This window comes from Copadichromis virginalis, linkage group LG3 (assembly GCF_057382275.1).
Source record: "Copadichromis virginalis isolate Kocher_CV1m ecotype Utaka linkage group LG3, C_Virginalis_male_GT1.1, whole genome shotgun sequence".
NCBI classification, from domain to species: Eukaryota; Metazoa; Chordata; class Actinopteri; order Cichliformes; family Cichlidae; genus Copadichromis; species Copadichromis virginalis.
Genome location: NC_140620.1, coordinates 13,232,324 through 13,257,390, shown reverse-complemented (window position 1 = coordinate 13,257,390; position 25,067 = coordinate 13,232,324). Strand labels below are relative to the sequence as shown.

The 25,067-nt window shown below is 42.0% G+C and overlaps 1 protein-coding gene across 2 annotated transcripts; it reads right to left on the bottom strand.

Moving 5' to 3' along the window:
* Window positions 1-16,065: 16,065 nt before the first annotated feature.
* On the bottom strand, window positions 16,066-22,474 carry LOC146712891 (nuclear factor 7, ovary-like). Of its 2 annotated transcripts, XM_085445365.1 has the most exons (2): window positions 21,092-22,462; window positions 16,066-16,086 (listed from the first exon to the last, which is right to left on the bottom strand). In XM_085445365.1, exons 1-2 carry the CDS (start codon window positions 22,460-22,462, stop codon window positions 16,066-16,068), a joined length of 1,392 nt encoding a protein of 463 aa, XP_085301491.1. The 2 variants fall into 2 exon arrangements, with proteins under 2 accessions (XP_085301491.1, XP_085301501.1); XM_085445375.1 differs by lacking the exon at window positions 16,066-16,086 and having other exon boundaries at window positions 20,694-22,474.
* Window positions 22,475-25,067: the final 2,593 nt, after the last annotated feature.

The following is a 25,067-nucleotide window of genomic DNA, read 5'->3' as shown; positions in this document are numbered from 1 at the left end:
GTGAATTTTGTGTATCGTTGCACCCCTAAAAAATTATATATATATATATATATATATATATATATATATATATATATATATATATATAATTTTTTTGGGGTGGTTTTGGTTGCGTTTTTCAGGATTTATGTTCTAAAACATCTGCAGCTCCATGACACTGAAACAAACCAATTACCATGCAGTACAGCAATTTTACATTTTTTCACATTTAATAATCACTTTTTAGTTTAGAGTCCAGTGCGTATGATTAAAAAAAACTGCTGTTGTTTCAACTGGTCAGTTTCAGTCTTCTGACTCTCCACCTTTGCTTCATGCTCTAATGCAAGTGCAAAATGAACTGTGCAAGATCTTCTTCCTTCCGCCATCAATTTCTCTGGAAATTACAGCAATATTGTCATGTCACAAATTACCATTAAGCATAGTCTCACTACCCGACCCAACACTTTACCTTGGATCTTCTTTTCAGACGTAGTATGTGTGTCTGTGCAAACCTGAGCTTTTTATACCATGACAGTGAAAGGAAAAAATGTCCATCCCGGTTTTCCCTCCAAGGCACGAGCGATAAGCAGAGTTCTGTCCTTTCCTTCTAAGATTCCTAATTATTTAAAGTAACACTCAGGTATGCCGTTCAGCTGGGTTAGTTACGACGTCGGGAGCAGCTTGGGAGAACAAGGAAACACAGACTGCTTCAGGTTGTCTTCCCAAATCGACTCAAAGGTTTATTTGATACACAGCAGTTTATATAGAGAAAAAAAGGTTCGTGTGTCAGCTTTCCCAGTTCAAACCGGTACAGACTAAATAAGGAAACGTCTTCCTGCCTTCTGAGCAAAGTATCCCTTGTGTAGTTTATCAGTTCAGCTACAATTTATGATCATCCCAGCAAAATACACTCCTAGACATAAAATACAGAGTTCTTTCATTAGTGAATTCTGAAACAAACCACCTAGCCTTTAACGAGCCTTTTTCTAAGAGATAAAGAAAAAGGGAGGATGGGAGTAAGGAAGTGGTCTCGTCTCTGTGGTATTTTCGACCTTGGGGTACCAGCCTGTGAGTCTTACACATTAATTCTTGGGTCACAGAGAAAGAGAAAAACAACTAGTAGATGGGCCTTATTGAGTAACAGTTTTCACTATAAAGCAATATCCTGTAAATGCTACCATGGTATCAAAATATCACAACAGTTCTCTCCTTTTATCATGAAATGATAACATAGTATAAAGACAGAATGTAATAACATAATATAAAGACAAATCATAAACTCAAAACAAATCATAAATGTAACTAGTCCTTCGAGCAAGCTTAATATCAAAAATTCTGAGAGCGTATACATGGTATCACACAACAGACAATAATCATCGAAAACATGCTGCAACGGTTACAAAGGCTACAATTAGTTCCTTCCATTTTCCAAACGTGTCCTGTAGCCACTTATCTAGCCACTGACTGTGACCTGTATTGGCAATTAGTTCTATCTTCAATGCTTCAAGTTTATTCATAGCTTGTGTGAATGAACCGTTAGGAGCGGTATTATTGGGAATGAAAGTACAGCATACATCAACGGTCACTAGACCACAGGTACCGGTCCAATTAACAGGTAGAGCTAATCTAAGAGTATTATTGCACATCCAATAAGCATGTGGGATTGGTCTGGTCAGGCGCGTGACCATGTGTGATTTAACTAACTCCCCCCAGTCAGTATCATTTAATACACCGTCTGGGGGAACAATGATCGAGTCTCTGCTCGAACTTGAACTGTGTGTGTGTTCCTCCAGATATGATACAACTTCAGCCACAGAGACAGCTAGCCATGTCTCATTACAGCGTGCACCTGGGGAGTCAGAGAAGAATGTGTAGTTATCCTTTGTATAATCTATGTGTGTGTCTGGGCCAGTTAACTTTAGTCTGCGCAGACATATCATACTAGTATTAAAATGGAGAGGGATCTGTCCTAAGGGCAGTGAGGGTTTTAACCTAGTCTTAGGGCGTTTCATTGGGGCGCAGGTCCCTGCGGTGTCAGTAGATAACTTCAATAATTCGCCTAATGGAGTCTCAGGGTTAGTTGGTGTGTGTGTGTGTCTAAGTAGGCAGTCGAGAGGGCTCAGAGTCAACTGTACAGTGTCTTTAAGGAGAGCATTATCTCCGCCGATTTCCTCTAGTCCCTCAGTGAGGGGGAAACCGGATGTGGGGTATCCTACTATTACCTGTTCTGGATTAGCCTTTGAACAGACATAACAGTTACTGTTTCCTAAGTCACGAGCGGCTGTTCTGGCATTTTCATACCAGGAGTTGACTCCTGTTCTAGAGGGCGCATAAGATGGTTTATTAGTGGCGTCTATGTTGCTATTTACTGATTTTAGGGAGCGTGAGGAGTGCATTAAGTAGGTGTCTTGCAAAATAGAGCATGAGGTATAGTCAGCAAAATATGACCTGCAGAAATATGAACATGGTTGCAGTCTACAATACAAAATAGCAAAGAGAAATCCTAAGGTTAATGCGATAGATATGATAGATAACCTAAATATATAAGAAAAACAGTTCTTCAGTCGTCTTCTGGCCTGGTCCCAGGTTCGAGAGACACAGAATAAGCGTCGTGTGATGACAATGGGCATTTCATTTTCTCCATTATCAGGATGGAATGAGTCTGGCTTTATCAGGTTAGACATCATGTGGTACTTTTGGCTTTCTGTTCCTGCTGGATGTTTGAGTACCTTGTTGTTGTTCAGGTGAAGCATCAAAGAGCTCTCTGAGTCTTGGCTCTTTCAGGCGTTGTGTGTTAATCAGTGATTGTGTGTGTGTATGTACATTGGATCCTGGCGCTGGCTCGCCGGAGATGTCATCTACCCGTGTGTGTTTATTTGCTCTAGTTCCGGGCGCTGGCTCGCCGGAGATGTCGTCTGCTTGATCCGACTCCTGAGATGGTCCGATTGGGCTGGTCTTAACCCTGCTGGCATGAATCCACTGAGGTTGTCCGTCTGTCAGGATGCTGGTTCTTCGTCACTGCCAGTACAGTCTGGAGCTGGAACACGCGCGGCCTCCCAGATTGTCCTTGGTTTTAGCGACTTCACCAACACCGCGTCTCCTTGTCTCCACTGGTGGAACTGTGGAGGGGAAAGGCTGAGAGAGACAAACTTTCTGATAGTTATTATTCAGTTTTTCTACCAGGTTGTGAACATCAGTGGACAATGCAATATACATCACCTTCTACTAGCGGTGCCCCTCTGGAAGCTGACCATGGTGTTGGAAATAGTCTTATTTCAAATGGAGATAATTTGGTTACTGCAGATGGAGTCATTCTAATCTCACAGAGGACTTGAGGAAGTAATTTGACCCAGGTAATTAAAGTTTTAGCACACTTTTGAATTACTTCTGATGTGAATGAAGATCCTCTATCACTGTTAATCTGGTGAGGTATTCCGAATCTGGGTATTATTTCATTGCTCAACTTTTGATAGACTACTTCTGCAGTTTCTTTTGAGGTTGGATAAGCTTCTACTCATTTACTAAATTGATCCACTATTACCAGTAAGTACTTGATGCTTCCTTGTGCCGGCATGTGTGTAAAATCAATTTGTAATGTATGAAATGGAAAATCTGGTTGTGGTAAATGCTGATGTTCTGCTTTTGGTCTCCCTACATTAGTTCGCGCACATGTTAGACAGGTTGCTAATATGCTTTTACTGCATGTGATGTTTTCTCAATTACAAATCTTGATTTTATTGCCCCTATTACCCCTCTTTGTCCGACATGACTCACACAGTGAAAATGTCGGGCAAGGACTGGCATCAGGGAATATGGGAGGGCAATCAAACCCTTAAGATGTTGTATAAGCCATCTCTGTCATCTAAGGTACAGTCATTATTCTCCCAATAGGTGTAATCACATGCAGAGGCTTGCTCTTGTATGAATTTTAAATCAACATTTGTGTCTAAATAGTCTGGGAGTGTAACAAGTGGCAGCTGTAGGGGCACAGATAATACTTCCTGCGGAGGTGGGAGCTGTGATGCAGCTGCAGCCTTGGCTGTCACGTCTGCTAAGGCATTACCTGTTGCTTCGTCTGTGTCAGCTGTACTGTGTCCTTTCGTTTTTACAACTGCAACGGCCGATGGTAGCTGTATAGCCTGAAAAAGTCTTTGAACAAAATCAGAATTTAGCAATTTATTTTCCATCAGCAGATCTAAATCCTCTTTGTCTCCACAATGTGCCAAAGTCATGCACAACGCCAAATGCATAGCGGCTGTCTGTGTAAATCGTCACATGCTTATCCAAATGGAGCTCACAGGCGCGTATTAAAGCCATGAGCTCTGCTTTTTGTGCTGAGTGAAATGGTAATGAGTGAGCCTCTAGTATGATGTCAGGCAATGTCACCACTGAATAGCCACAAAGAAATGAGTTGTGATTCGGCCTTGAACAGGACCCGTCCACATAAACCGTGGCTGAGTCTGGGATAGGTGTTTGCTCTAAATCTGGACGTGGTGCTGTGGATTCCTGTATACGTGTCATGCAGTCATGATCGTCAAGCCTGTCTGAGCCATCCTGTCGGTCATAAGAACACAGCATAGGATCAATAAATGTGAGATTTGCATATGTTGTTTAGTTATGTTTGCTAGAATGGTCGTGACCTGGTGATTGGTGTGTAGAATAGTGTCATGTGAGAGTGTAAGCTTCTCGCAGTCCCTTATCATGATAGAGCAAGCTGCTACTGCCCTCAGGCAGGCCGGCATTCCCTGAACAATTCAGGCAGCACCTTTGAGTGGCGGAGGTCAGCACTCCCTTTAATGCATTGAAAGAGGCAGTCATTTCTGTGGACCACAGTATTCGAGGAGGCTTGTCTTTTTTACAACAGTCACGCAGAATGTGGTCATGAAAAGAACAGTCTGATATCCACTGTCTGCAATAGTTCACCATGCCCAGGAAGGACAACATTTCCTTCTGTGTAGTGGGACGAGGGACGGAGGTCACAGCTTTGACCCTGTCTGCAGTCATGGAACGTTTTCCGTGAGACAGTGTGAATCCCAAATATTGAACAGAAGTCTGACAGCACTGCATTTTCTTTGCTGATGCTTTGTGGCCAGTCTTTTGGAGGTGCTGGAGAAGCATGTGTGTAGCAGTTTGACATAGTTTTTCACTTTCAGCACAGAGGAGGAGGTCATCCACATGTGGATCAGGGTGCAGCCCTGGAGGAGTGAAGCACCATTGAGAAAGCAGCAGAGCTGTCTATCATGCCTTGGGGCAAACGAGTCCAAGTGTACTGCTTATTTCTATGTGTGAATACAAATAACGGCTGTGTGTCTTCATGAGAAAAAGGAGCGGAGCATAAATCCACCACGGTAAAGTGTGTATGCAATGCATGTCAATATGCTGTGAACATCTGAAACGAGAGGTGGCAGAGGAATGTTGACTGCATTAATTTGCCTTAAGTCTTGTATGAAACGCCATACGCCAGGTTTGTTAGGCTTTGGCACAGGATTGACAGGAGTGTGGGCTTTATTACTCCTGTAGTCAATAAATCTCCTATCATGACATCTAGGGCTGCGGCTTTTTCGGCAGAAATGGGATGTTGCTTGACATATACTGGCTTGTTGTGTTTTAATAGGTGTACGTGATAAAGTGTACAGTCAATAAATCCTATATCATTCTCACTTTTTGACCACAATGTCATATTCTGGTATTCAGCTGGCAACGTAAGTGCAGAAATAGTACAGTGGATAGGGTAGGTTAGATCTATGTGACGACATATTTCGTAACCTATGTCTGAGTTATGTAACAAAATCACTGTTTGACCTTAGAGAAACAAAAGTGTGGCTCCCAGTCATGGGATTACCTGGTAGTGGCGTCTGTACACGTTTTTTTGGCACAGTGTGTGACATAGAGTACCGGACAAAAAGGATGTTGAGTTCATTCTCTGCTGAGGGTCCAGCTGACACAGAGGATGTTCCTTCTCCATCATGTCGGTACATAGGGCAGAGAAAACATAAGCTGTTATCAGTGTCAGCAAACATTTCACCCTTTATGTTAAACGAAATACACAAATTCATTTTTGCTCTGGGTGTCTGCGGCTGCTGGAAAACTGAGCTAAATTTGCACCTCTAGCTTGTCCAACAGTGCATAAAGCGTTTTATGAATACTAGGATAGATTCATCAGGCTTCTGTTTACACATAGTTACTGCATTTAAGTCAATTTTGTTTATGGACATTGTTAGCAGGAATTTCTTTAGATTCTTAAAGAAATCGGTGATTTTGTCATTATTTACCCACAAAAACTCTGCAGTTGTGGATGCTTTATCATGCTTTGGGTCTAATTCACCTATCTCTCTTATGAGTTGTGACTCGGTTACTCCAGGAATGCATTGACACAATATGTACCTGTAATCCGGACCACCCAAATGGTGATATCTGGTACTTCTCTGTAGTGCAGAGACAAAGGCTGTAGGATTTTTAAGAGGATCGGGAAGCTCTTTAATAGTTGTCACTAATTCTGAGATTTTAGGGGGCTGAATACAACACTTATCTCCTATTATCATAAAGGGGTAAGTGTCATTGACGTCACTAGATTTTGGGTCTGTTTGTTTACTACCGCGAGTGTTGGCGTGAGGACCTTTGTCATTCCGGCTTTGTTTTTCCTTTTTTCCTTTTAGATAAGTCTTTATTAAAGTTCGGGTAACAGGTATTTCTTTAGCTACCTCTAAACCTCTAGCTACGATATCGTGGCGTTTCATGTGGGTGTCTATTGTGGACACTGCCTGATGCAAAAGTTTTTCTTCATAGACGTCTAAATTGTTTTTCATAAGTTCCTCACATTCTTCTTTCAAAAGTTTTTCTCTTTTTCTATGTTCTGCTAATTCTTCCTTGCGGCGTATATATTGTTTTTCCTGATCCTGTTTAAAGAGATGGCTAAGATCCGTTGCATGTGATTCAGATTTTTCGTCGCTTTCTTTTGAGCTGGTTGGATCAGAATGCTGACATTGTTTACGTGCAGCTGCTACAGCGACTATTAATTCGGTCTCATCGTAATGAGGTGGGGCTGTAGGCTGAATGGCTGAGCATGCAAGACTAGCTTTTCCCGCGGTAGATTTATTTTCTATGCTGGAGCCTGCACTAGTTTTATTTGATGTAAAAGTATCTACACCTGGTTCCGGTCCCTTTTTCCATAGCGGTAACATTTGATGCATCACGTCGCGGCATTCTATCATATATTTTCTACAGGACTTTTTAAGCAGACTACTTTTCTCATCACAAATGATATTCAACATTTCTACTGACCTGTTTTCTGGCGATAATCGTTCGGGATAGGGCTCCGAAAAGAAATTAGAATGCATTGTACTTACAGTTCGTAAGTTGTAAACAAAGTCAGTCACATAAGCACTTCCGCATGTTCTGGATACGTGATCATGGACGTCTTCACCGATTCGCGGACGTAGGTTACACGTAACCGGAAATGGGAGTTATACTGAGCCGTTATTTGAGACTTTATTTTGTATTTTATTAATTTTTTGGTTTTACAGGTACTTTAGATTTTTTATCGGACCTGTCTGTGGTCTTTGAATAATTCTGACCCATGTTCAGTGATTTCCAGAGGGGTTTACACGCTAGGAGGATTTATGTTAGTATTTTCGCTGCGGCACAGCTGAGGTCACTTTAAATTTATTGCTAGCAATTTTGTTTGGTTGAGCAACTCTCACTTAACGAGCAACTTCTCGCTTAACAACAGGCAACTCCCTGTGTCTTTCTGCTTTTAATTTACTGCTTTTAACCCTTGAGACCCGTGTTTTTTTTTTGTTTTTTTTTTTGTTTGTTTTTTTTTTTTTTTCAAAAGAAAAATTAAACAATTAATTATTATTATTATTATTATTTTTTACGTATAAATGTGTTGTGTCTTTCCACTTGATTATAACTGATTTATTTATAACATTTTATATAAAAGAAAAACGAGAAGCACATTAATTCATAGTAATTTAACATAAAATTGTTTGATAGTGTTAATTTGGAAAGCCACAACTCTAGGGTCCACCAACACCACACAAGGGTTAATTTACTTTATTCGGGGACTGAGGAAGTCGTCAGTGTATCTCTCTGGATCACTAAGTGAAACTTCGTCAGCATATCCCGTTTTTTTTATGGATCGATCACTGAGAGAGGTATAATATGGTCTCTATATAAATATGAAAGACGCATATTTACCTTCTGTCAGTCAATCCCACTTCTGACGCCAAATTGAAGGAAAAAATGTCCATCCCGGTTTTCCCTCCAAGGCACGAGCGATAAGCAGAGTTCTGTCCTTTCCTTCTAAGATTCCTAATTATTTAAAGTAACACTCAGGTATGCCATTCAGCTGGGTTAGTTACGACGTCGGGAGCAGCTTGGGAGAACAAGGAAACACAGACTGCTTCAGGTTGTCTTCCCAAATCGACTCAAAGGTTTATTTGATACACAGCAGTTTATATAGAGAAAAAAAGGTTCGTGTGTCAGCTTTCCCAGTTCAAACCGGTACAGACTAAATAAGGAAACGTCTTCCTGCCTTCTGAGCAAAGTATCCCTTGTGTAGTTTATCAGTTCAGCTACAATTTATGATCATCCCAGCAAAATACACTCCTAGACATAGAATACAGAGTTCTTTCATTAGTGAATTCTGAAACAAACCACCTAGCCTTTAACGAGCCTTTTTCTAAGAGATAAAGAAAAAGGGAGGATGGGAGTAAGGAAGTGGTCTCGTCTCTGTGGTATTTTCGACCTTGGGGTACCAGCCTGTGAGTCTTACACATTAATTCTTGGGTCACAGAGAAAGAGAAAAACAACTAGTAGATGGGCCTTATTGAGTAACTCTTTTCTGTATAATATCACAATAAAACAATATCCTGTAAATGCTACCATGGTATCAAAATATCACAACAGACAGAAAGAGGGGTGAATGAGTACTTACTTACTTAAGTACTTACTTAAGTACGGAGGCATAAAGGGGATGATATGATAGTTCTATAAATCTTCTAACATGGTGGAATCAACATGTTGTTTAGTTTATGTTCAAGGGCAGTGTGAGTACCAGTCAAATGTAGTGTGGACGGGGTTGTTGGAGTGCAGTCTGCTCGTGGTCTGATCTGTGGAAAAAGAACAAAGAAAACTGCAATGATCTCCATTCAGTCACTGAAAACATAACAGCATCTGTGTCATCTGCAAACGTGAATGATTTTTCTACCTGCAGACAGAAAAATAAATCACTGAGCCGACACAAAGTATAAATAAATGTAACTCTAGAAACATGGATGAAAACAAGAGAGGACAAAGCAGAAAGAAGAACAGAACACTGAATGTTGTTTAAGGTCAGACTCTGAGGTGAGGTTAAGGTTCTTCTCACCATTTTGGACTAAGTTTAAAGAAGTGACTATTTTACTGTGGACAGGCTCAATTCTCTAACAATATACTACACTCTGCTTTTTTAACATGACCACAGAAAGAAAAGGCAAATAAAGGAAACATGTTATAAAGCACACAATCTGATCTATTAACTAAAAAGAGAGAAATTATGTTCATGATAATTGGACTCAAATGCAGGACACATTGGTTTACAGTATTTTTTTTATCAAGTTTAGCCAGAATGTGTAATGGGGAGGGCAAGGAGGTCTCTGAGTTTACAGAGGAGAGGACAGTCCAACAGGCACATGGGTGAAGATCCAAGCAGAGGGGAAGAAGCAAAGGTAAGACCAGAGGTAAGCATGAGGAGCATCAGCAGCAGGTAAATACAAAAAAACAGAGATTCAGAGGCCCGAGCAACTGCACCACTGAAACATTCAGTGAGGAAGTGATTGTCAGTGAATCACACCTGCAGTAATGTCACTGCGGCACATGTGTAAAGCTTAACTCATTTTAAATACTTTATATTGTGTTCAGTTTACAGTAATGCATCATTTTCTGTGAAAGAACCACGGATCTCTAAACAGCTTTCAATTAGCTCAGAAAAAAGGCGGATTTAAAAAGGAAAAATGCCACAGCTCAATTTACCCGTGGCATATTAAAGTGTTTGTGCTACTTTATGTAATTTTTATGTCATTCTTAGTAGGCAAGTTTTAATTATGCCAAATATTACTCTTTTTTTGCGCTTTGGTTATTATTATTTTTTGTAAAGATACAAATATTTGGGGGACCCATGAGACTCCACTCAAAAGCATCTTATTTTTCCTGCCCAGTTTAAAATCATTTGCTTGTCCTAGTGCCAAGTTTATATCCCATTATTTACATTTTTTGGTACTTCTCCCAATATAAAACGCACCTTTGGTTTCATAGACTGATCATCTCTGCAGTTTTATTCCAAGACTGCAGCACCCCTGTTAGCTTGTTGTTTAGTTTGTATTGGCTGTTGTTTGTGATATTTAATCAGTAGGAGTAATAAACTTTGTCTCTTCCTGATGTGTGTCTTTTATCCTGTCGCCATCTGCCCTCGTCTCTTTTCCGTCACCCCCAACCAGTCACAGCAGATGGCTGCCAAAACACCTATTGGATCAGTGCCTGTATAACCTACGATGGTGTAACAGCAGGCACGTGCAGAGGGGGGGGGGGGGGGGGGGGCTGGAGGGGCTTGAGCACCCGCCCCTTTCCTGATGGGTGCCCAGAGTGCCCTTTTGTTGAGGCAACTTTTAAAAATTTTTTGCGGAGTCTTGTCTGTGCCCCTCAACAATAATATTTAACTATTAATCACAGTTTTGCTAAATGAAAGGATCTGGCTTGCATCAGTCACATGATCACATTTAACCAATGATCGCCCTTGACGGCAGAACGCGCTGGTTACGAGCCGGGAACGAGCTCACAAAGAGCACGCGCATTTTTAGCGGTCCGGAGCTGTAGGAGAAACACAAGTTAACTCAGAGACACAGACTGATGCGACACAACCAGTAAGTAGGTGTACAGCGTACACTGTAGTGTGTAGCACCCAGGAGTATCAGCTTATTACGTACACGTTGGTAAGTTGTCTTGTTGCAGCTGACGAACTGAAACAAATGAGCGTGCTGTGTGTGCAACAGCGCGACAAACATTACCTGTCCTGTTATTAACTGCACAGGTAGTGCTGGTCATAGCTGCTGGCTACCTGTGTAAGGCTGTCATGGGTCTGTAGCTCTGTCACCGTTTTAGGGAACATATTTAGTTTTAAAGTAAGTTACATAGCTTTTCCTGCCTTTCTGGAGGGATTATATTCCACTAAAAAACGATCTAATATGCATGTCCACATAATTATGCATTATTATAATTATGATATATTAAAAAACACAAGCTGTATGTAACGTTGGACCCAAGAAATATAAGCTGGAGCGAATTTGACGACAGCCGAACTTTTATTTAATACTGTGCGTTTGTACAGGGACACAGACACTCCCGCTCTCTCTCTGCTGTCATGTCCGCCCTCCTCCTCCGACTGTCACTGCCAACATATAAAGAGACACAATCACTGTCAGATCCCAGCACACCTGTTCACCCCGCCCCTGCACCGCCCCGGGAGCTCACTGCGTCACCCCTCCTCTGCAGCTGGCCAGAGACCACACCCACGCCACACTGTATTTTAAAGAACATACATTAAGAAGCAGATTATATTAGATTTATATTTTAAATAAGACAAAATTTGGATTTTACAGCAGTAAAATGATTGTATCTCTACAGTTTAAACATGTAATAAGCTTTGCCCCTGCACAGAGTGGATAGTGAAACAAATGGAATCATCATAAATACATTATTTCATATTTATTACTTCCCCCTCCTCATTGCTTTATTATTGTAGCTCTAGTAATAAATAATAATGTAAGGATTCTGGATCAGCACCGAGATGCCCAAAGTATATACAGTATTCTGAAGGTCTAAAATGTCACTGTGTGTGTGTGCATGTGTTTGTTTTATGTATATGGATTATTTTTAATTATTACTCATGATATGACATTGTCCAGACAGAATTTTATTGGAATTCCACGTGAAAGACCAACACAAAGTGGTGCACACGTGAGAAGTGGAACGAAAATCATACATGATTCCAAACATTTTTTACAAATAAATAACTGCAAAGTGGGGTGTGCATAATTATTCAGCCCCCTGAGTCAATACTTTGTAGAACCACCTTTTGCTGCAATTACCGCTGCCAGTCTTTTAGGGTCTGTCTCTACCAGCTTTGCACATCTACAGACTGAAATCTTTGCCCATTCTTCTTTGCAAAACAGCTCCAGCTCAGTCAGATTAGATGGACAGCGTTTGTGATCAGCAGTTTTCAGATCTTGCCACAGATTCTCGATTGGATTTAGATCTGGACTTTGACTGGGCCATTCTAACACATGGATATGTTTTGTTTTAAACCCTTCCATTGTTGCCCTGGCTTTATGTTTAGGGTCGTTGTCCTGCTGGAAGGTGAACCTCCGCCCCAGTCTCAAGTCTTTTGCAGACTCCAAGAGGTTTTCTTCCAAGATTGCCCTGTATTTGGCTCCATCCATCTTCCCATCAACTCTGACCAGCTTCCTGTCCCTGCTGAAGAGAAGCACCCCCAGAGCATGATGCTGCCACCACCATATCTGACAGTGGGGATGGTGTGTTCAGAGTGAGGTGCAGTGTTAGTTTTCCGCCACACATAGCGTTTTGCATTTTGGCCAAAAAGTTACATTTTGGTCTCATCTGACCAGAGCACCTTCTTCCACATGTTTGCTGTGTCCCCCACATGTTTGCTGTGTCCCCCACATGTTTGCTGTGTCCCCTACATGTTTGCTGTGTCCCCCACATGTTTGCTGTGTCCCCTACATGTTTGCTGTGTCCCCCACATGTTTGCTGCGTCCCCTACATGTTTGCTGTGTCCCCCACATGTTTGCTGTGTCCCCCACATGGCTTGTAGCAAACTGCAAACGGGACTTCTTATGGTTTGCTGTTAACAATGGCTTTCTTCTTGCCACTCTTCCATAAAGGCCAACTTTGTGCAGTGCACGACTAATAGCTGTCCTATGGACAGATTCCCCCACCTGAGCTGTAGATCTCTGCAGCTCGTCCAGAGTCACCATGGGCCTCTTGGCTGCATTTCTGATCAGCGCTCTCCTTGTTCGGCCTGTGAGTTTAGGTAGTGATGGGACGTTCTGTATCGAGGCTTCGGAGCGTGTGTCGAGTAATGAGGGGGCGTTTCCGCGAAGCGCGTATCGAGGCTTGCTTCATTTATGGGAGGAGCTGAAAATGATGACGTCCGAAGCCTCGCTGCCCGGCTGTACCACGTGACTGGTTCATGAAGCGGTTCGAATTTTTTCCGCGAGCTATGAGAGCGATATAAACCCCTCAGACTTCATTCAAAATGTGGGTGTTTGATGGAGAGTTGCGGTTAGTGAGAGTTTGGAGACAGTTTGGAGGTTTATGAGAGTGAGGAGAGAAAGTCAGGAGAGAATGGAGCCAGCTAAGAAGAGGAGGATGTCCTCCCCTGTGTGGGAACATTTTGATCTTATTCCTCCCAACAAGGTATGTGAATTTCCACAGAAGATGGATTTTCATAATACTGATGGTGCAATAAAACCTATGTTAGGCTGTCTGTACTTTTGTACAAGGTGAGGTGTTTGCTATGTGCCAGGAGGCTGGGATATAACAACAACACCTCATCCATGCTTAGGCACTACAGAGCTATGCATGAGAATAAGGGGAACACCGATTGTGGAGCAAGACCAGGTGAGCCATCAAATGCCATGATACTATAGCATGCAGTAATGTTACTAAATGATATAACAATATCATACAATGCAATAAGTGACGTGTGTGATATTTATATTTGTGCTTTATCTTTATTGTCTTTCCTCAGGAGAACAATCTCAAATAGATGGAGACCTGGTTAGCATGGTGATTGAGGACTCACAGCCATTTAGCATTGTGGAGGACAAAGGATTCAAAAGATTTGTTAAATCATTAAATCCTAGCTACGTTCTCCCCAATAAAGGTTATAAAAGCAGTGAAAATTTAGTTTTTACTGAATAAAATGTGAACAGGCAGGACTGAGGCTCAAAGCCTCAGTGTGTAGCTGTCCATACCTCAACGTTACAAAAGCACAACCACTGTCCACACCCCAACCACACCTCACCTCACAGTAAATGATCATTTCCATTTCAAGCATTTCCAAATAATCATTTTCCATACTGCCAGCATAAATATACACAGTATGCTGCATCACTACAATATAGATGTTTTACACACTCCTTTTGTTGTTGACATTTACAGGCTGTGTGCAAAATGCCACACTCTTCAAATTCATACCAGCTATTATTTTTACGTCCAGTAGGTGTCCTGCTAGAGCAAATGAAGCTTCATGAAGCTTCGCGTTGGGGTGAACCAATTGGATGAAAAGCTTCAGTGCTTCATGGGGCTTCATCTGCCCATCACTAAGTTTAGGTGGACGGCCTTGTCTTGGTAGGTTTACAGTTGTGCCGTACTCCTTCCATTTCTGAATGATGGCTTGAACAGTGCTCCGTGGGATGTTCAAGGCTTGGGAAATCTTTTTGTAGCTTACGCCTGCTTTAAATTTCTCAATAACTTTATCCCTGACCTGTCTGGTGTGTTCTTTGGACTTCATGGTGTTGTTGCTCCCAATATTCTCTTAGACAACCTCTGAGGCCGTCACAGAGCAGCTGTATTTGTACTGACATTAGATTATACACAGGTGCACTCTATTTAGTCATTAGCACTCATCAGGCAACGTCTATGGGCAACTGACTGCACTCAGACCAAAGGGGGCTGAATAATTACGCACACCCCACTTTGCAGTTATTTGTAAAAAATGTTTGGAATCATGTATGATTTCCGTTCCACTTCTCACGTGGTCACCACTTTGTGTTGGTCTTTCACGTGGAATTCCAATAAAATTGATTCATGTTTGTGGCTGTAATGTGACAAAATGTGGAAAAATTCAAGGGGCCCGAATACTTTTGCTGTATTTAGCAACCAAGACTCTTCAGCATGCTCTTGTATTGCTTATAAGATTGTTCACTGCATCTGGAGGAGTGCTTGGAGTGGAAGGGTCAGAGATTAATTCATTCTCTGAAAAGCATTGAACACTAGCTTTCTCACCTAAGTGGTCAGAGAAGAAAGAAACAAAAAAGGACAGCTGTGGTTTTATTGAACTGGAGTGGGAAGGGTGGTCAACCAAGTGTCATGTTACACATGAAGAGTAGAAGTTCATCTTCAAGTTATACCATGTCAGTGACCTTCATGGTTCCTACATTCACATTGGATTTTCTAAAACAACACGTGCTGATTAATTTTATGAACGGCTGATAATCATTGACATTCACTTGTTTATCTCTTTGTAGTCTTGTACCTTGTAAAAGTTGTAAAGATTACTTTATGCATTTTGTCGCTTAGAGTATTTTTGCTCTGAGTTATTAGAGGAATTCCATAATCAAAGGCAATTACTTCCTCAGTGCCAAAAACTTCCAGATATGTTCTTTCACAGCTGCTTAAACATCTGTATCTGAGCACACATTTTGATATTTGTCCTCTAAGCTCTGGTCAGTTGGTGGAAACACACATGCTCATGTTTTACTATCAGTTGACAATCATTGATACTCACTTGTTCTTCTCCTTGTACTGCATCTGAAGTCATAAAGATTACATTAGTCACTGATTCACTAGAATAAGGTTGAATCTAATGCTACAGTGACCTCCCCTCTGTACTGTGTAATATAAAAGTCAGTCAGGTTTGCAGATGACACACAGATACTGTTGAGTTTTCACTGACAGAATGGAGATCACGCTGTTTTTCTCGCTGTTGCTTCTGGTCTGCTCTGTTTCCACAAATCAGACAGAGGCAGATAATGAAATTCTTGACCAGCAGATTTCAAACCAACAACCCTGTCCACAGGAAATCCATGCTGTGCTCAGAGAGCTGACTGCCTCAGTGGCTGAACAGAAAGTGGAAATCAGGACCTTAAAACAAGAGAATAAAGGTAGAGTATGATGTCAGGTAGTGAGAAAAATGACAGCATGAGGAAACCTTCATATGAGCCCCTGTTACAGAGATATCAATGTCACTTCATGAATCTATCACTAACGTTTCTCATTAATCTTTTTATTTTTATTATTTATTCATTATTTATTCAATAATCTAACCTACTAAAAATGAAAAGATTCAAATGATGCAGATAAATAAAATTCATATTGACTTATTTATGTTCTTTTCTGTCAGACCATGTCGCAAAACTGAAAGACCTGGAAATGCAGAACGTTGAACTTCAGAGACAGAGGTCTGAAATTGACAAGCTTAAACAGCAACAAATAATAAATAAATAAATAAACTTTATTTATAAAGCACACTAAAAAAACAAGGGTATACCAAGGTGCTTGACAAAAATAAAATAGGAAAAGGGAGATGGGAGGGAAAAGAGAAAGGACCTGGCACGTATCAATTATAAAAACAATCATAAGATATAAAAGTAGTTCACAAGCATAAAAAATGTACCAGCGCACACAAGTGTTAACTGGGTGGAAAGGCAAGATTAAAGAAATAAGTCTTAAGCCGTGATTTAAACAGTGGCATAGAGTCAGACGCCCGGATAGCGACAGGAAGGTTGTTCCATAAGACCGGGGCAGCTACAGCAAACGCGCGGTCACTGCGAGACTTCAGCCGAGAACGAGGTTGCTCCAGAAGAATTTGGGTAGCAGAGCTAAGTGCTCTGACAGGAGTGTGTAACCTGAGAAGCTCATTGAGGTAGCTCGGCGCAAAGTTATTAATGGTTTTGTAGGTGAAAAGTAATATTTTAAATTGAATACGGTATTTAATTGGAAGCCAGTGCAAGCCAGCAAGAACAGGAGTGATGGAAGAAAACTTCCTGCTACCTGTCAAAAGGCGTGCCGCCGCATTCTGGACAGTCTGCAATCTAACGAGAAGGGTGGAGGAAAGGCCAATGTAAAGAGAGTTGCAGTTCATATCCAGAATCGGATTCTTTTGGTTATTACCCAAAGCTCGTGACCATAGGTGAAGGTGGGGACAAACTGATAGGAAAGAGCTCCTGCCAGCCACACAGCCACCTGCGACAATCACAGACATTTATCTACCGGCTTGACTGGCGGCTGCAAAACATTGCAAGATAATCTTGGTCAGGTATTCTTCCAGTCCACAACTTTACCACGAGTGTTGTTATATCAATTTAATTGTCCCACAAGGGGAAACTTGGGTGTAACAGCAGCAAGAAAACACATATACAAACAAACAGTACACATGACACAGAACAGAAACATACACAATTCTTACATATTTACATGAAGGACAATGGTTACCAAAAACTGAGTACCATACTGTTGTTAAATTAAATAAAATTAAATACAGATAAGAGGCAACCCTGGTTGTAGTGTGAATCAGTTGATAAAACAGTGCACGATACAGCGCTGATGTAAACATCTGTGTTTGTTGGGAGCAGTTCAGATTGTACAGTCTGACAGCTGCAGGGAGGAAGGACCTGCGGAAACGCTCCTTCATGCATCGAGGATGCAGCAGTCTGTCACTGAAGCAGCTCTGCAGTTCAGCAACATCTACATGCATGGGGCGGGAGATAAACTGCTGCTCCAACATACCACACTGTAAAAAATGACAGATGCCACCACAGAGTCATAGAAGGTCTTTAAAAGCGCTCCCTGGACTCCAAATGACCTCAGCCGCCTCAGCAGGTAGAGTCTGCTCTGTCCCTTCCTGTAAAGAGCATCATCCCTGTACTTATACTTTTGTGTTGCTCTCTCATCACATCTTCATTATTCTCATCACTGCTTAAAACAACACACATCTTTTTTTAACTGTCCTTTCTCCAAAACAGAAAGTGGCATTACAGTTGTTTCAGGCTGAGAGACACAAAACACTCTTCGTATTATCATTCATATATCATCCACACAACTATTTTATTTCTTTTTGTCCACTGGGCAGGTGACCTGCAGAATCATGTCTGCCCCAGCTGGATACCTTTTCACACACACCGTGACGTCAGACACACTCACAGTCACTTCATTCGTCAGACTTCTTTTAAGTTTGCAGCAGGCAACGCGACTGAGTATTGTGTCAAGATAAGTAGGAAGACCACGCTATAATGGACAGTTGAAGGAAAAGGTCAAATTTACAGGGAATCTTTTTGTTTTGTTTTTGGACAGAAAGATGAGAGTTTGATGTGTACATGGCTGTGAACAAAAATATAAATGTGGTGGATCATAAATTTGATTAGTTTTGAAGTTGTACATCTCTGTTCCTTACATTTCATGTCATGCCCTTATTAATGTTTTATTTGTTGCTTTGACTGTTTTCGAATAGAATATGCAGTGGGAATATAGAGGGAGATAAGTAGTGAAAGTTTTGCCTGGGTTGATTGTGCGTCGATCCATTGTTAATGCCTCAGGGCTCCAGTAGGTGGGTTCGCGCGCTTCCTCCTTCACTCAATACAGACGAGTGAGAGTGAGAGCTGCGTGTCTGTGCCGCTCTTTCACCTCTCCTCACTATTTCCCCTGTTTAAGGGCACAACATAAACACTGAGGCTTCAAAATGCAGCATCTACAACACTGTCACTCTGCCTCCACCATGGAGACCGTCTCCATGGTGATGAGTACAACTGGCAGCTGAAACTGTTGTGAACTTCTCCATGAGTCATATTTCCTGTTTCAGAGCTGCTGATTGGCTCTTTGGGCCCTTTACCTTCAGGAGGTCATGGACGAAGCACTGAAGTCGTTTATCACGTAAAAAATATTTTTAGTTTATAATAATTTGATAAATAATAAAATATTAATAAAAACTGGAGGTTTTTTTTAGAACTTAGATTTTAAGCTATTTATGCCTTTTTTGCTGCTCTTTTTTAAACTTATTCCCTTTAAACTGTATTTATTCTTTTTAAAATATATTGGTTATTGCACTGTAGAGGCTGCTGAGGAACAGTATTTCGTTTCAGGCTGTGTAACACGAAATGACAATAACCAATAAAGTCTTGAGAGCTGCCATCATTGTTCCAGCAGGAGGCAGTAAAACACCAAACTGCACCTGTTGTTCTGAAAAGGTATGAGCATGTGCAGTAACCCAGTAAGTTACCTGAATATCTCTCTCACACACACACACACACACACACACACACACACACACACACACACACACACACACACAGTACTGATACTAATGACTCGCTCTCAGATCTATTTGGGTTTAATGTCAGGGTATATTTGTGGATGAAAGTTTTGTAGGACACATGATGTGGACAGTCTGGTAATCCCAGAATATTTTAATGTAAGAAAACTCCAGACAGCTCTGGAGAAAGTTTCAGAGTAAAAGCCCTGGAGTGTTTTACATGTTATTCTGTTGGATTAAATCTGACGGAGCTGATTCATAAACACTTCACTGCCAGGTATCAGGTGACCTGCAGAGACTGATCCTACAAACACTCAGAAACAGAGTAAACCAAACTGCACCACAGTGATCAGACGAAACCGTCCTGACATGAACACAGCTCCTCAGTAAAAACTGTGAACCAGCAGAGAGACTACACCCAGCACCATACACCACCTCTCTGACACAGTACACCCTCGGGCAGGTGGTGTCCCCATAAACAGTGTGAGAAGCTCTGATTATTTACTATGTTCAAACAAACTGAGTGTCCACAAACGTCTGAGCTCACAGTGAGAGCTGCTGGCACAGTTTGGAGGTGTTCTGCCCCCTGCTGGACACACAGAGCTACAACATGAGGATCAGAGGAGGCTGGTGCTGCTTCACCTTTAGACACAAGAAGGAGGTCAAAAAATGTAGAAACAGAGATTGTTTTTAAACCTGTAAAGGAGGAAATCCTGACGAACCAATCCACAGCCAGAAAAGAAGTCTAACTCTGTGCTGCTCCAATCAGGAATCAGCTCTGTTACTGTGTGAGTGTGTAAAGTCACAGAGTAGCTGGTTTCAAATGTATCTATAAAGTTTATTCACATTTTATTTAGGCTTCAAAAAACAGTCCAAGTTTATTTCTTTGGACTTTGTTCACTTAATGGATGTTTCCCTGCATTTCTATTTTCACACAGTTTATTTCTTACAGCAGGAAAACTGAACAGAATGTATGTAAGAGGTCAGAGTGAGGATGACGTCACTTAATACAGGAAATACATGTTTGTCTGTTTTGATGATGAAGGACTTCTTCAGCTCTGTAAACAGCTACACTTGAGAGGACAGAGGTGATTTCATGGATCAATAACAATGTGTTTATCAGCTTTCATCATCGCAGTGCAGACATGACGTCAGATCTATCAGAGTGAAGGCCGTCTCTCTGATGACGTCACAGAGCAGAGTCCTTCTGTCCAATAAAGGATCTCAGATCAGCTGCTGCCATCTTGTGGCCACAGTTGGTTACTGTCTCTGAAAGTTGTCTCATGTTTCCTGTTGTCCTGCTAACAAAGGCTGGAGCTCATCATGCTGAGAGGGCAGCAGCATTTTGTGGCTCTTCACACATGTTCATTATATTCTGATGATCCTGGATGGAGACAAACTACAGATAAGTGTGTTCAGCCCAACTAGTTTATCTCATTACAGCAGTTTGATGTTTCCCTTTGAATCCCCCTGAAGATCCTGACAGTGAAGCACGTACATAATACTCCAGCCTTTCAACTCTGAGCTTATTTAGTTCTATTAATACACTGAAATCTCATTTGTGTCATGAAGAAAGTCTTTAATCAAACAGAATTCAAAGAGCAGAAACATTTCATATATGGAGTTAAACATGAATCATTGTTTCAACAACATATTTATTGTTGTCATAAACAGACAAGAAGACAACAACAAACTGCTCCTCCCATTCAACACATGTCAGTCCATATCCCAGCAAACTAAATCATCTCCATTTACACATCAAATAGAAACATGAATCACTTGTAATGATTAGAAACTTGATAGAATTTCAAATCTAGTTTGGGGAGTCATTCAGTGAGAAACAGTGAAATGATTTTCCATGTGAAAAGGTGGACAGCAGAAACAGAAAGAAAGAGTGAAACTAAAAGAGAAACAAAGAGCTTTGGAACAACGAGGCAGCAGGAGGACAGCTGCAGTTTAACAGCTTCAACTCACTGACAGGAAACAACATTAGAAACATCATCATCCTCAACTCATCTGCTGCACTGACACTGACACCTTCAACGGACACACCTTCACTTTACCACCAGTCTTAATGTATGGAAACATCCTGTGAGTGAAAGTGTGTGTGAAGGTATGTATGTGTGTGTTAGTATCAGGATCAGAGAACGACAGCTTTCCTCTGTTCCAGTCCAGATTCACTCTGATCCTCTGGAGCTTCTTCTCTACTGAGAGAACAGTGAGAGGAGCTGATGGTGAACATGATGAGTATGTACCTTTATATAACAATATAGTCCAAAATCCAGACTGTATGATTCCCTTCCTCTGCACAGACTCTGCTAACACACCCAGTTCCCACCATGTACTGTCTCCTACATCAACATCCCAGCTGTGAGTCCCTGAGTTAAAGCCCTCAGAGCCCAGGACAGACCAGTAATTATCAAACCTCTCTGGATTATCAGGAAGCTGCTGCCTCTCTCCTCCTCGTCTCACACTGGTCAGATCTTCAGACAGGATGAGGTTTGGATGAGCAGTGTTTGGGTCCAGAATGAGAGGAGTGTAGGAGACCATGTCCTTCATGTTGTTCCAGATGTTGAAGGTCAGGTTGCCCAGGTGTTTGGCCTGGTCTATCAGAGCTCCTGAGGGCAGCTGTGGATCATCCAGCAGGGGGCAGCGCTGGACTCTTTCCACTGCAGCCTTGTAGTTGTGCAGGAATGAGACGTCTTCAGCTCTCAGCTCCTCCTCTGTGGCTCTGACTGTGTCTGAAAGAGCTGCTATCTCTCTGCTCAGAGCCTCCATCTTCTCCTTCATCATCCCACTCTTCTGCTCCTCTTCCTCCCTCAGTGCAGCCAGCCTGGCCTCCTCTTCCTCTGCTAGAAACTGCTGAAGCTTCTTAAACTGCTCCTTAATCTGCCTCTCTGTGTGTCGGGCCTGGACCTTAATGTGTTCTGCTGTTTGATCAAACTTCACTTGAACTTCTTCACAAACCTTTAACTTCTTCTTTAAGGGCTCCAGAGTTTCCTGAAGTTCCTTCTTGTGTTGTTGTGCAGCTTCATCGATGGGTCTGAATCTGTGATTGGTGTGTTTTTCTGAGTCTCTGCAGACGACACACACTGGCTGCTGATGGTCCAGACAGAAGAGTTTGAGTTTCTCAGAGTGCAGACTGCAGAGAGCCTCTGAAGCTCTCTGATCTCTCTCCTGTAAGAACGACTCACACAGGTTCTTTAAAGCTCGGTTTAAAGGTGGTTCATAAACTGATATTTCCTTACAAACTGGACACTCGTGTGTTGGTCTCTCTCTCCACCATCTCTTCAGACAGTCTTTACAGAAGCTGTGGCTACATGACAGAATAACAGGATCTCTGAAGACCTCCTGACACACCGGACAGCAGAGATCCTCCTCTGATCTGGAAGCCATTGAGTCTGTGAGTGAAGCTGAAAACAGCAGACAGGAAGTACAGTCAGTCCTGGCTCCCCTCCCTCCTCTACCACCTTCACTGAAACTTCCTTTGAGTCGTGTTTTTGCTCAAACTCACATTCAGTGTGTGGAGCGTCAGCAGCTTGAAGCAGCAGTGTTGGAGTTTTCCACTTTTCTCTCCTGTAGCTGGACTCACTCAGAGGAAGCTGCTAGTTTGGTCTGAGCTCAGTCTGATCGTCTGTGCGTCTCTCTTTACTGAGGACGAAGAACTTCCTGTTTCCTGGTTTGTCACATTTGAGTGACGTGAGGGGAGGAGACAAATGTTGCTGTTGGACTTTTAACTAAGGTGTGTTTCAATCCTGCCTGCAGCTCAAAAGCTGTAAAACAGGTTTTGTGTCTTTTCACCTCCACAGGTCACAACATGAAACCTGTTGTGAAGTTTATAAAATAAAGTGTCACTCGGTGGTGCAGCTGTTTGTCAGCTTCTATTTTAGACTTTGTTCTGGTTCTTGTTCAGGTTCCCAGCAGTGGGAGTGTAATGCAGTCACACACACACAGGTGGTGTTAAGGTGGATTCACTTAGTTACAGACAGTGGTGTTATTTCCTGTAACTAAGGGTGTGTTTCACTCCAAAGTTCAGACATTAACCTGCCAGAAGCTGTAAAAGTTACTGATAAAGAGCTTTTATCTCAGAAAGCAGAAAGAAAAGAAATAAGTGTAAAGAGTGCAGCAAAATGTTTTAGTGTGAGCTGGTTCATCTGATCTGGTTGTGTAAAAGTCACTGCATGACACTGAGTTTTACTTCTGTCACGATTAGTGGAGCGGACTCAGGCGCAGACCACAAGTTTCTTCAAATCAAAAGTGAATTTATTTACAGTGTTCTCCACGGTGACACACACACACACACACACACACAACGGTGTCTGGGAAAAAGGGGTTCCAGGGTCCGGGAGTGAAAGGGGCAGGAGTCCAGGGAGGGGAGATTTCCATACAGCCCTCGCAACCACACACAGCTCCTCTTCTTTCCTCCATCACTCTTGCTCACGCTCAGTCACCGTGCACAGGGAAAACAGGTCCAGGGGAAATCTATACACAGACAGAGAAACAGTTAGTCTCCTGGTTCAGACGTACTCACGAACAAACTTTGCAGAGTGCAGGACGACTGACGCTGACGGCTCAACGATCCAGCGACGAGTAGAGCAGACTCGCCATCTTAAGTAGGACTCCAATTCTCATAATCAGCGGCAGGTGTGCTGATCATCTCCAGGTGCGTGGGCCAGGAGCAGGAGCCCACACTGAGCTCCGCCCCAGCAGGAGAAAGAGAGAGTGGGAGAGGACGAGAGAGAAAGGGAGAGCAGAGGCGAGAGAGGAGAATAAACAAAACAAAGCGCCTGACTGCTGTCAGCTGGAGAGGTGCGGGGACCATGACAACTTCTGTGTTACTGACACTCATCTCTGACTCAGAGAAACGATTTCTCCCCTGTGATGTTCACACAGTGGTGAGTTACATGTGTGTGGAATTTTTCACGTTTTATAGAATTAAATTTCCTCTTACTTTCTTTTTTGTTAACCTGAGTCACTGATCATTTGCAGTATTACAGAGTCTGGCAGTCTTTGCATGATGTCCACGTCACTGTAAGTTTCTAGCTGACTCTCAGGTGTGACAGGTGTGCCAGCAGGAAAGAGTAATAATAACCTGCATCCTGAGGTTTGTCATGCAGGATTAAAGGAGCCAGGCTTTGTTCACACAGCTAGGATTGTATTTTACACTGACCCTGGGTCAGTATAAGTATCATACAGTTTAAACGAAGCACTGAAACTTGCACATATTTATTACAGATGCACTAAAGAAAAACGGGATATTTACCGTCAATCTGTGGCTGCGATTAAACACTTTACTGGAAACTTTATTAACCAGTAACTTCATCAGTCATGACAGAAGCTAATATTTCTGAGCTAACATCGTTTAAACCACTGGTTCCCAAACTTTGTTTCACAAGAAAAATTTCCAACCCCCCCCCCCCCTTTGTGCGCATGAACACATCCTCCAACCACACACACCCATATTTTGCTCCATTGCATGTGGCTATTTTCACGCCACGCTGTGCGCCACGTAATTGTTGAGATGAATAGCAGAATGGCAGATAGAGACAAAATACTGTTAATCTTACCATCTTCAGGTTTTACACGCTTACATACACACACAGTTACTGTCCCTCCATTTAGAAAGGCAGAGGCGTCACGATGTGATTATTTTACTGTAGTTATTTTTTTTGATGTGTAATAATATTCAATATTACTATCAATGCATTTTCCAAAAAATGCCTCTCTGTGCAAAATGGGTTTAAAAACATAAACAACTGTAGGATCCTGTTTGTCCGTGATTTAAACAGCCCAGCGCTGCTCCTGATGAAGGGAAAACCAATTCTGCAGGGAGACCTACCTCGGCACTTGTGCAGGTGATTTTTCTCTTACTTTCTTTTTTCTGTTATTTACTAAAGAATCTGTCAAAGAAATAATGAATTCTCCACACGTGTTTGAAGGTTGCTGATACGTTCATCTAGCACAGACCTATTGCTGGAACGCCAAGACAATTCTACTACAA